At 30.7% G+C, this 13,370-nt stretch overlaps 1 protein-coding gene across 1 annotated transcript in view; it reads right to left on the bottom strand.

Annotated features, from left to right (window-relative positions):
* LOC122271957 (glutamate receptor ionotropic, delta-1-like) overlaps positions 1-13,370 on the bottom strand; it is a 46,278-nt gene that overhangs the window by 31,820 nt on the left and 1,088 nt on the right. Inside the window, exons 2-7 of the mRNA XM_071183971.1 lie at positions 13,146-13,272; positions 8,504-8,656; positions 5,077-5,331; positions 4,054-4,238; positions 2,509-2,673; positions 274-375 (exon numbers count right to left, since the gene is read on the bottom strand). Coding sequence (XP_071040072.1) covers positions 274-375; positions 2,509-2,673; positions 4,054-4,238; positions 5,077-5,331; positions 8,504-8,656; positions 13,146-13,272 — 987 coding nt within the window. The remainder of the gene's footprint in view (positions 1-273; positions 376-2,508; positions 2,674-4,053; positions 4,239-5,076; positions 5,332-8,503; positions 8,657-13,145; positions 13,273-13,370) is intronic.

The raw sequence follows: 13,370 nt of genomic DNA, 5'->3' as shown, positions 1-13,370 counted from the left end.
TATATATATTATTTTAATAATTTATTTACCTTTCATTAATCTTTATTATTTTTCGTGTTTTCTCTATTGTCTTTGTTGCGCTATATATGTATATATGGAGGAAATGTTTTCGAAAATCGAAAACCATACACAAGAATTTTTAGTAAATGAGTTTTAAAGATCGACACTAGAATTTAATCCAGACAAAAATAGTGTTTTTAAATAGTTTAATTCTTTTTTTGCTCCTAAATGAAGATTATCCAATTAAATTAGAATGCGCACTATATTACATACATCAATATCCATGAGAATGGTTTGTCCAAGCATTCTTTGCCTTGCTGAAAGTGGAGAACATGCTTCTTCATGTTTGTGGCCATGGGATCCCGTTGGTAAGACCTGTTTATACACCATAAATTTTTCGAAATTGGCATCAAAATTAAAACACAGTAAAAAAAAAAAAAACAAGGAAAGAAAATTAACAGTCATTGTCATATAATTCCAGATATTAGCATACATATGGTTTATTTCACAAGATTTATTCCTAACTTTGGCTCATAAATCGTGTTTATACTTTTGGGGGGAATAAACCCTGTTCTCTTCATAATTTTCTGCGTAGATAGACACAACAACAGTTCCAGTAGAACAGGGTGGAGCGATATATTGCTGCTGTATCAGACATTGATAGAAACAGGTTATTCAATGTATTTAAATGATTTACTATTGGGATGGTGACCATTTGTCCCATTTTTATTTTTCTGGTCAAGACTTTCTGACACTATAAAAATATAATTCAAAGAGTTTAAGAAGTCAGAAAAATGACAAAAATATTGCAAATTGTAGAAAAAAATAACTCGTTATTTCTGATAAATCCAGCTGATTATATTTTTTGAGATTGGAGGCTAGATATAGAGATGGGGTTGAGCATGCAAGGCATGAGTCTAGAACATTTAAAAATCATTTCTCTTGAAACCATTGAATGACATTTTCTTGCTGAAGATTATTTCACGTCTATATTGGTTGCCTGACTCTTCGGGGTCAGGAAGCGAATCCTGGGTTTCTCCTGGGTCACTGTTCGGAAATTCTTTAGGGAAAGTAGAATTTCTCCAAGATTCAATTCCTGCACTACTAGCCATCTTAAATTACCAAGTGTACAAACGTAAGTTAATCAGAGCAGAGATGATGTTAAAGGCATATTGCATATAATTTCTTTATAAAGGACCCCCTCGTACAGTAGAATGTATGGAAATAAAATGGCTGATCTATTTCCAAAGAAAAGGGCTGCTGTTCTTCAGAGTATTACATTTAACATGGATTATCATTCAATTCAACTTTTGACTTCCCTCTTAGATCGACAATCCTATTAAGCATTTGCTTCTCATGCAGGTATGGAGAGTTCCTGAAGTACTTTCTCTTTCGACATTTATAGATCTTATCATTTAGGCTTTTGAAGGAAGTCCATAACGTCCTTTGTATGGTACTAGTGTTGCAGATCAGGTATTGGATTTTTCTATGTGACTCTGATCAGCCAATGCCGGCAAGCAACCGGGGTGAGTGTTCAGCAGTACCTGAATATTCAGGTAGAATTATTAAAAAAAAACTAGCAAACTAGAAGTTCAATGGCCCATAAACTAGACCTGTGAGTAACTGACATTTGATAAATAATAAGGATGAACGAAAAAAACATTTATATTATGTAACAGAAATGTTACAAAAAGGACGAAACACCCTGAATAACGTTTAATCTATTGATCGGAATTTCGCATGCTAGAATTCAATCTTATTGGTTCGAGGGGATGACATCAAATAGGGTAATTGATTAGTGCAGACGACGTGTTAAGTTAAGAAATCAGACGCAAAAACGTATCTTCCTCTCAACAGATTTGTACTCTTGAACTTCAAAGTGGGGGGGGGAGGGGTAGCCGCAATTTAGGAAATAGGGTCCTAATAGTTTAGTCTGGAGAGCGATCCAAGGTTTGGATCCCTTAATGTTTAATTTTACTTTTTGCATATTTCGCCGTATCTCGGGAATTTTTTTGGCTCATTGAAAAATTTTCACGCACAATTAAAAAAATTGTCAAAGATAATTCAATTCAAAAATTACATTTTAATAATTAATTATTATTTTAATTAATAAAAGTTGAAAAAATTTCGAACTGTAAGTCATATAAAGTTTCACATCATTTTAAAAAATGTAATTTTATTTAACGAGTTACAAAATTTGAACTGAAACGGGGGAGTACTTTCCCATAAATCGCATTTTAAAAAGAAAAAATTTAAGTTTTAGGTAAATAAATATAAGTTTAGATCATTTTTAAGACGTAATTTCTTTTAATTGTGGTGTAAAATAAATAAATTCATTACTCTTACAGTTTTATAAATAGTGTCAAGATTTTTTGCAGGTACATCAAACCAATCAACTTGGGTAGTTTCGAAGTTAAAAAAGATTCTCAACTTACTGCGCAAGTCAAATAATTTGCATCAAACAGCTATATTTAAAATTAAGAAACAAAGTGTTTGCGAGAGACTTACTTCAAGTGCAAGAGGGCAATCTTTGAGGTGTACATCGACTTGAGGGCTGATGACCACCAAATCAATCTCATACGCTTTCACTTCGAACAAGATCTCCTGCCATTTTTGAGGGCAGTCAGACACAAGCAGTTTTGTTCTAATGTTATGCATGCTGCTTCGTACGAGCTGATAGAAAATTTGTTTAACATTTTAAAATTGAGCAAAGAGACATAAGTTATAAATATTAGTTGAAAAACAAAACCATAAATTGGGACAAAAGTCAACTTTATGGTGCATAAGATTGTGCTGGTCATGTTAAAAAAATTCTGGATCATTTGCATTCATTAAATGCAGTTGATACCTGTAATAAAAGGCACTATGTGCAGCGTTATTGCCCATTTCAGATTTAGAAAGTCAGTACTGTATGCTTTTTTTTAAAAAATTTTTCAGTTATTGAGAATTTTTTGCCAATTAAGTCTAGTGGAAAATAAAATCCTGTAGTACAAACATTTGAAAACATAACTAAGGAAAAGAGTACTCAAATATCATTCTCTGTAAAATGAAACAAGATTTCAAAAAAAAGTTTTTTTACTGGGCTTGGCAAAACTAAACAGTGTGTAATTATTATACCTTACACTACTGTACTTGTTCCTTATTGTATTACACCCTATTGTATCAGTGTCAAAATAATATCTGGTAATAGTCCAAGGCTTAAAAGGTTCTTTTAAATAATGTTTGGGCATAAAATGTATTGTTGTGAACTTTTTATGTAAGCAAGTTTTTAGATCTTAGTAATTTGTCTAATGATCTTAGTAAATTTATCTAATATATTTGAATAGAATATGTTTTTGGTACAAACTCTTGCCCATGACCTTGTCCGCATGGAATTATTTTGATTCGTACGCACCTCTCGAGCCATAACTCGAGTATCTATAATATAGGGGTGATTCTCACGAAACATGACAATTCGGATAAAAAAAAATTTCAAATATAAAGTCCTCAAAATAGTCTAAAATTTTTTTGTGTACTTCTTTAGCTACACTTATTTATATCTAATAGACAGCAGTGTAGTTTATTGACATTTGCTCGAGAAAAAAAAATAAAATAGAAATTCGCCAAATCTTGAAAGCTTCCTGGCTTTCTTGGCTGAAAATGATATATTATCTTAGAAGTTTAAAAAGCAGTCATTTCAAGTTAATCGCAAGTAACTCAACTTAAGCCTTTATGTTAGATGGGCCATAAATTGCTTAAATTAATTCTTTTTATTCACTGACGAAAGAAACAAAAAAATTTTTGTTGCTGATATGTACAGAATAAAATTGAAGAATTACAGAATTATTGTAGAAGAACATACCCCATACGTGCTATTGATCTAAAATTCAAGAATTGTTTTTGTTTCTTTTCTCTTTTTTTTCTCAAAATCCACTTTCTATTTTTTCTTCTTTTTTTCGTGAAAGAAGAAAACTTGAAATGTTACATTTTTTTAATGAATAAATAACACTTTAAATATAAATGATAGCTTCATAAAGTAAATGTAAAATTTGTGTAAATTAGAATGCAACTCACTCTTTTTAGAAGTTGATCAGTCGTGTTGCCAACTCCTAGAGAAATTAGAAGTCTTCCTTCGTCCGTCAAATCGGCAAGATTCCAAGAATTAAAGAATTGTTTCATTTTCCTCAAAAATCCATTCGCCTGCAGGTGAGAAACCCGGACACTGTGTGTGCTCAACAAATGCGACAACAGGAAACCTTCTAGAATAGAAAGATGCAAACATAACGTCATAGTGAATGGATAATGCAAATATTTGAATTAAAATAATATTAAAGAAGATGTGAGCAACAAGCGTTATCCCAACTCTTTAGAAATACAAGTCACATTTTAGTCTTTTCTTCCTTTTTCAAGCATTATTTTTCTTGTTTAACATGGGACTACAAGGTCCCATGATTATACTAATTATTCAATTGTATTTTACAAATCAGAATGAAATAAAAAAAAATGCTAGGCAATAACTTTTTCTGAGCAGAAAAGAAGTAGACAAGTCCTTCTTTTCAAAGTTGAGGTACGAAACATGAAGTAAACAAACAAGAAACAAACCAAATATTTTAATAATTTTCAACGTAATGATCAAGATTTTACGTTCCAAGATTCAAACAAGTTGGTCAACAAATCAATAAACTTACGATAAAACAGCTGAATCTAAATCTATTTGAATACATTTTTTCATAATATTATAATTATACCAACAAATAAACTTGAAATTAAGATAAAATTAAGACAGTTTAGCCATTTAAAAGTATCAGAGCAAATGCACACGAGCAGCCAGTCCATAGTAGGAAAGAACCAGGCAGTGCATGATTACATTCCCGGCTGTTATGTCAGTCTTAATCCTTACGATGTTTTATACTTTATTACTCTTCATCCAATCTTGAATTACCTAAAGAGTTATCTAGAGTTTAAAATATGTAGAAAAGAAAAAACAAGCATGACGTTGCGAGACAAACTGTTCTCAAAAGTAACGGCTCGTCTGAAACAGACTAAACGTTACTTTTGATAACAGTCTGTGATTAGATGGAATGTAGATAAACTCACCGTTGTCGTCATCTTCATGCAATATGATGACATCGTGCAAGTATTCTTTCTTCAAGTACTCGAATACCGCTATCTCCTTCATTGCCAGATGTCTCGTCGCCTGCTGACTTGAAGAACATACTCTGCACTCGAGGGTAGAGATTTCGGAGTAAGGCAAGAGGTAGCTCGAAGCTGAATTATTCACTTTGTCCCATGAAATTTCTTCACTTGGAACTGCAACCACTGCCAGTGTCTCGTGAGATATCCAGTGACACGCTGTAATTAATTATTAGATCAGATATTATTCCACCCCCTTCTCGCTCAGTGCATCAAGACGGTTGCGGCTCATTTATGTTTGTTTTTTCACTTAAAAGAATTTCTTTTCAAAAACAAAATCATATTGTTTATGAAATACCTAATTATTATAATATTATGTAGAACATATTGTCTTAAAAAATTACGCTTACTTGGATTTGAGAAATAATATATCCGTAAAACTTATCGTAATAAACCGTAAGACTTATCCATAAAATGTGTAGCACAGTAAGAAATAAGAAATAAAAAGTAATTTTTTACTTGTTAACGAGCTTAAAGGATGACCTTATGTTAAATAACAATTCAAATTGGATACGATTTTTATCTCTTTCGAGACTTAGGTATTTTGAAAGAAATTTCGGCATAAATATTATGTATAAATTTATTCGGTATAAATTTATATTAGATTTATATATTGTGATTTATATTTGGCCACACCTAATCTCTTACTATTATTTATTTAATTTTATTTATTCATATTTTATAACTTTTGACATAAATCAATCATGAAAGAAAGAAATGCTTCGACATTAATAAATAAAGTATCATTATTTAAAACAAAAAGAAATAAAAAAATTAAAATTACAACAAAGTTCGAACAAAACTAAGTTTATATTTGAAAATAGCTTTTTCAGCAAGTCAAACTGTAACTCTGTGATTGCATTTAAGCAGGAAGTGAATCGGACAACATGGTTTATTTTTATGAAGTATAACAGTTAATGATCCTTGAACTAATAATAGTCGAGTCTAAAACTTTGTAATTCTCTCGAACTCTTTGCATGCTTTTCTACACACCGTCGTAATCTCAAATTTTTGAGTCTGATAGTTTTGCATAGCAGGACAAACTGTAACGTAAAACAAAAAAGTAAGAATCCTATCTTAGAATTCATGCATACACTATATTTCTTGAAAAAAAAAGGAGTTTATAAATCAAACATGCGTGTAAAACACAGAGAATTTTAAACCGAATTTGATTTGGGCTTAAGTGAAAGGAAGCGTATAGAAATTATACGTTTCAAAATTAGATAAACTAATCATTTAAACTAAATCATAATTATTTTCACAAACGCAACGGTAAACACGCACACATATTTTAATGGTGAACTAGAACTATTGAGGTGAATGGTGAACTGTTTTAGCGCAGAAAACAGCAACAAACGTCACACCAGCTGATTCTTGATTACAAACAAACTATTGCCGATATTCAAAACGCGCCAACAGTGGTCTTTCCGGAGGTGAAAACAATTCTCGTGTGGTTTAAATGAACTAGAGTTTAATGTAAACTTATTGCATTTTAAGTGCTTAGATTTAAATTATACCCCTTAAATTGCATATGAAAGTTCCATTTGGTGCTAACCTAAAATAAAGTGTTTCTTAACACAGCTTTCTTATTTACAAAACATGAAATTCGGAGACCCTTACAGTTTCACAGTGTTAATCAATGTTACAAATCTGCACTTCGTGATAAGATCATGTTCAATTTCAGATCATTTGTTAATTTTAGTACATCATAAAAATTTCATGCACTAAGAGTGATTTTAAAATATTTCGGCACTTCATGTACTATCTATACTGTGGTAAAAAGGTAAATGTGAGATGTTCCTAAATATTGATATGAACACAAGTGAAGCGCGTAATTATGCTAAATCGAATGAATCCAATTCTAACCCAATAAGACTAATAGTATAAAAGTTATGTAGGTTTTATTGAGTGAAAGTTAAAGTTATGTACTAATACTTCTTTGCGCATCTGACATTGCTATCTCGGTATCTAAGATATGGTTTTTTAAATATTTTATAAGCTGATAGTCAAAATCAAGTTGATAGAATTAACAATTCAGAAGTTAACAGAGTTCTAAAGGTTTAAGGATCTACACTTGTTATTACCTTTGACATCTCTATCTAAATACTTGAAGCACTTTTTCCACTTATGTTCTCTTTTCATGATATTAGTAATACTTTAGAAGTAATGCGTGTTTTACGTATAAAAACTTGTGATTTTTAACCTTTATTTTTATACTCCTGTTATCCTTACAACTTCAAAAAAATTAATTCCATCGACTTAATTTTTATTTTATTTGGTGTTGCGTAAAAATTTCTTAAAAAACAATACTTCATTTTCCTGTATCGATGAATAGTACAAAACTGTACTTTTATAACATTTGAATTATTAGTTTCATCCTCAATTTTAGCTCGAGAAGAAAATATATACGAAACAATACTTCACTTGCATAGTTAGCAATTTCATTTTTGAAACAAGTACAAAACTGATTTTTATACACAAAATCATGATGGGATACTTGCAAGTGACGTAGAGTGCGTATCTCGCTCATGATTAGTTGTTGAAACGTGGTTTTTGTTTACGTTAGTAACTGTTCCTTCCATTCTGTTTCGAGTAAGCCAAGACCTTCAAGTATCAATTCTCTTTGGTGACCCAGTTTATATTCTTTCAAGTAGAATCTTTCACTATATATTTCTTACTTAACACAAAGACACGCTACGAATCCATGTGGAACACAAACAAACTAATTATGCATCGAAGTTGCCAGATACACAAACACAAATATATCACGATAAAAATAAAATACGTAAAAAAATAATAAATATAAGTCAAGTAAATGAAGTGGACGAGAACAAATTATATTTCAACATATTCCGTGTGAGATACGGAGCTGTATTTAATTAACTTTACGTTAATTGACATTCTAACTGATATGGAGGAATTTAGCTCAACTTTAACACGCCATTTTGCTTATAAACAATCAGCTTGCACTGATGTCATAGGTCAATGGTGTGGGTAGAGCCCCTGAATTAGACAAGCCGACTTATCATTTATTTTTGGAGCAAAGAGCTAACATAAGCACAATACTAACATAACGTTAACTTGCGAACTTGTTTGCTCCAATATTGCTTGATAGGTCAACTCTGATAGTATAAGAGGCTTAGGTGTGGGTATTGAGATCTTTTTCTTCTTGAAGTATTAGTACCCAATTACTTATAAGCAATTTGTCCCATCGTTTTGGGATTGATTAGGTAACTAAAGATTTTCATTTTTTTTAAAAAAAAGGTCACATTGCCTGAAAGTTTGAAAGCTTCAGACAAATTATTATGAAAGAGAGATAATAGAAGCATACCATCACTGAGATCGTGTCTGACATGCTGACTGATTTTTCTCTTGAACAGAAAGTCTTCCGCCTCTGACTGAAGAAATATATTATTTCGAATGGAGCGTCGCACTACATGCAGGAAACTGGACACAGGCTTATTACAAGGACCGAAAAGGACGACTGCAAAATTAAAATTCAACACATAAGAAACAAATTAATATAATCAAGTCGTATTTACAGTATTTAGGTCCTAGTGTCTGATTTTATTTTGCATTATTTTATAATCATCGTTTAACAGCAAAGCCAATTTCCAGCTTACGGCTACCAATGTTCAACGACATAGCCTTGTAACTTCGAACCCAATCCAAAAGACAAGGGCACTCCAGGATTAAGTATTGATAGAAAATTTGCCTTCCTTGAAAATTTGCCTAGAAAGAGCTTAAGAAGATTTTCACGTATAGCAGCTGGATAGAAATGGAGGAAGCATGAGGTTTTTTTATACTTATATTCTTTTAGAATAAATTCATTGAAACTAAAACTCTAGAAGAAATACACGGAAAAAATTTGTAAATGTCTTTAACTTTCAGAGAAATGTTTTGTATTTAATAGAGGAGTTAATAACTATTAAATAGGCAATAATTGAAAACTTTCGTGAAACAAGGCAAATTATGTAATGTATTCAGTGCACATTGCGAAAATCTGACCAGATAGAGTTTTGATGTTTTATTTTTCTTAAAATTAAAAAACAAGGCTACGGAGTTGAACATCAGCAGTCGTAAATCCAAAATTGGGTAGACTGTTCAACGACTGTTATGAAATTAAAAAGTTTAAGAATGATGTGCAATTAGATTTCCAAAGATGATAATATAAAAATTCGATTTTTCTTGGTATCCAAGTGTATTTTCAAACAATAATTATAACAAATTTCGGTGTATTGATTTTTTTGCACTTTTTGTTCCTAGACTTTTTTTTAATATTTACTTTTAAGTAAATATTATGTTCTGTTAATAATAATATTAGTAAATATATTGTTGTTATTAGTATTATTACTTTAATTTTGAGAACATATAGACGTGATTGAAAAATAGTTCAGCATCTTACACTAGCCTAAATGCCACAAAATTTATTTTCAATGAAAGAGTTTGTATAAATAAAATTAGTTTAGGTTTGTAATGAGTGATCTGATATCTTTACCCACAGATACCTAAAAAGTTTTTACTGATTTAGTTCGGTTTTAGCTATTACTCGGAAGATGATGAGAAAATCAGATTCGTCATGATGTACTTTATTAATAATTTATCAACAGTATTTATTTCCTGGATATGAGATTCCTTTAAAGTCTAAAAGAATAGCATTTTTACTATGTGTAATAATGTACCACTTTTTCTGAAAAATATTTTTATAAATTTAGTGCAATCTTTTTCTCCAAGTTCAGTGCTAGGTTTTAAAAATTTATTTGATAATTAAATAAAATAATTTAGGGCACATTCTATTAAAACATACATAAAATTCGTACGCTGCATTTAAAATTCATAAATAATAGTTCATATAAAATAGATCTTATTTGTTAAAAGTTATAAGAACAATAAACATTCATATTCTATTAAACTATACCAAGAAATTTATACTTGGAGCAAAATGGAATATAAATTCAGACTTCCAAACAAACTAGAAACTGTTTAATGCTATGAGACAAAAAATAAGTTAAAACGATACTAAGAATTTTCGACAGTTACAAACAATAAGCAGTATGTTTAAAATTATTACACTATGCTAATAGAAAATAATTGCAACTTAAAAAATTATTTTGAGCCTAAATAAAACTAAATAAACTGGCAATCACTTTTATAAACTAATGCTAAAATCATTAAATAATTTTAAAATTTAAAAAATCATAAATTATTAAGATGCNATAATAAAATAAAAATAGTTTTTTGGGGGTTTTAAAAAGAAGTAAATTTTTAAAAAATTCTGAAGTCTTTGAAAATGTATTGAGGGGGTACGTACCCCGTTTGTGTAACAAATGTCTAACTAAAAGTACCATTGTAAAACAGTTCGGTGATGCTGTGCATCACACTACTGTAATGCTATTAAGAGCATGCTATACAGCGGAGGAACCCTTCATGGCAAATTGTCCATCACTCATTCATTTAAAAAGAAAAAGTAGGTTCAGATAAATCTAGAGTAAATTAGTTTCAAATGCTTAATTTTTTTCCCCAAAGCCTTATAATGCAAGCAAAGGATGGAAAGATAACAACGCTATGGAGAATTCCTCCTGCAGTCATTTGTTTACAGTTTAACATTTATAAAATGTTTTTTCAGTATTTGAAGCTTCATGGTTTACTTTAGGTTTTCTTGAGCTCACTTTCCTCTAAATTTTAAAATACCAATGGAACAGAATTTTGCATGAAACATTTTTTCCGCTGTTTCCTTAACATCACGAGCAAACCTCCCGCAGGGAACCCCGTACCTGTAAATGGAATAAGTTAAACCATTTCGTTTCCAGATAGTAAAATATATATTTTCTTCTCAAGATTCAATTCTGTATTCATTTTTATCGATTGAAAAGTCATGGTATTTTTTCCTCACATTTCTAGATAAGATAACGGGTGAGATTTCTTTCCCTCGACAGTAAATAAATTCGTTTATGCTGTTGGATGGCCTCCATGCTCACCTGATGTATCGGGTTTTGATCTTTTTCTGTAAGGCACTCTCAAAGCTACAGCGATTCTCATTATTGTCTTCTGCAGAAGGAATGGCAACCCCGCTTTGGTAGCCCGACAACCTGAGCTTGGAGCACTTTTTGACAGAACAAAGACCAATACCACGCACCCCCAGTCCTTTCGCATGCTGATCAAAGTGGTCACACGCCCATTCACTGACAGCAGCTAGTGATGCTTGACTTCGGTGATCTACTGGGAACCGTGTCTTACAATCTGCGGGATGTAGTTAAAATTTCGTACTGCATCTCACAACAAGTACTATTACATTTTAGAGGTGGCAAAGTATCTATTACACCTATTTCATACACACGATAAACTTTTCCAGTTTATTCCTCAATTTCGTTCTTTCAGATCTTCTGTCTCTGCCAGCACTTTTCATTGACGGTAATTTTCTATTTTTTTAAACTTACCTTGTCCACTCTAAGGGATTGTTACTCTCCGAAATGCCCTGTATAGGGCAAAATTTGGAAACTTTATTACCGGTCAGGTGTAGCACATTACCACTTTTTCAATAATTACGAATGCTAAATTATTTAAAGAAATACTAAATTAATAATTTTATTAAATGTAAAGCATATCTTTTGAAGCATTTCTCAAACTATGACGAACTCTTAAAGAGTTCTATTCTAAAATCAAGAAAAGTTTTTCCAGGTAGGTTTATGTAAAATTTAAGTACTGCAATGCATCGTTTTTAACTGATAAAAGTTAGGGTTTCAATTTTTTGAGCCAGTACTATTATAACGTAAAATTTATGTTTATTAACAATCGTAAAATTTATGCTACACTAGGGGACTAAACCCACCTCTCACTGACATGGATGAATGTTTCGCAATAATTGTAGTTTCTTGGCTGCTTTTCTTACGAAAGTTGAAATTATTCCCTTAAAATATATGTTCTAAAAAGAATTCTGTTTGCTTACGCTTTTGTTCAAATATTTACCACATTCTATTAGGATTTATTAGTTAATATAAGTATTTATTCTAAGTAATCATGTTTTAAGAGAAAGTTTAAATTAAAAATATATTGTTATAATAAATTTGGTGAGTTCACAACCGTAATTTAGTATTTTTGCTTAACGAACTTACGGATATATTGAGTACAGTTTTTGCAAACATCACATTGTGCACAAAGCTGATCGTTTAGCTCGAAATCATTTAACGAATCTCTTTAACTGAAATTTATAATAGTATATTAAGGTTATTTGCACAAATTACAATTCTAAAACGGTTAATAAGATTAGACACTGATTTAAATAACTGAATCTTAAAATGTAGTGTAGAATTAAGTTGTAATAAAAAAAAAAAAACAATTCTCTTGGTTTTATGCTCTTAATCTAGAAAACAATAAAAATCAAAAATGCAATATTAGCAGTAGAGGTACTTTTACCTTTAAATAAGGGATTAAAAAATTTATAGAAAAATAATGCTTTTATGATTTTTATTAATTGTAGGCTGATGACAACCAAAACAATATTAAATTCAATGTAGGAGAGCTGAATCCCACCATGTGATTTTTCGGCCAGTAAAATTGCACAGACAACAATGGGAAAACTATTCTGTTTTTATGTTATATGGAGAAAATAAACCTGAAACAATTGTAATTACAATTATGAAATAATATTAATTCGATTACTTTTAAATAATGTCTGTCATAAATATTAAAAAAACGACTAAGTATTATGAAGTTTACCTAAACACGAATGAAACTGTTCCTAAACGAATTCAGTCCCCCTGAAATTTTGAATTAACGTAAAATATCCTGAAAGTTCCTGAAATGATTTACAGTTTTTTCATGTGAAAAATAATACAAAAATACGAAAAGTTAAAATCACGTAAAGTGGACTTAAGACAAAAAAAGTGTCCTGCATGCAACAACCCCAAAAAAACATTGAACAGAATGACAGACAAAATGCTTTTTAAAGAGAGTAAGAAACAATAAGCACTCACTAATTTTTAAAGCCATTATTTTTGGAGCAAACAATGAAATTATTACGAGCAAAAGATTTCCAAAGAGAAATAAGCGATTGCATTCTAGCTGGAGCATCACTTTAGGTTTCGTTTTACAAAGGAATATCTATAGAAAGAGAGAACGCACCTCAATTACATGTATGTACAATCATATAAACAAAATGCTTTTTAAATAGATTAAATGTGACAAATATGTTTGTATTG

The sequence above is a fragment of the Parasteatoda tepidariorum genome, chromosome 8 (assembly GCF_043381705.1).
Source record: "Parasteatoda tepidariorum isolate YZ-2023 chromosome 8, CAS_Ptep_4.0, whole genome shotgun sequence".
Lineage (NCBI taxonomy): Eukaryota > Metazoa > Arthropoda > Arachnida > Araneae > Theridiidae > Parasteatoda > Parasteatoda tepidariorum.
Note: the sequence above shows the minus strand (reverse complement) of the source record. Positions and strands in the feature narration are given on the sequence as shown.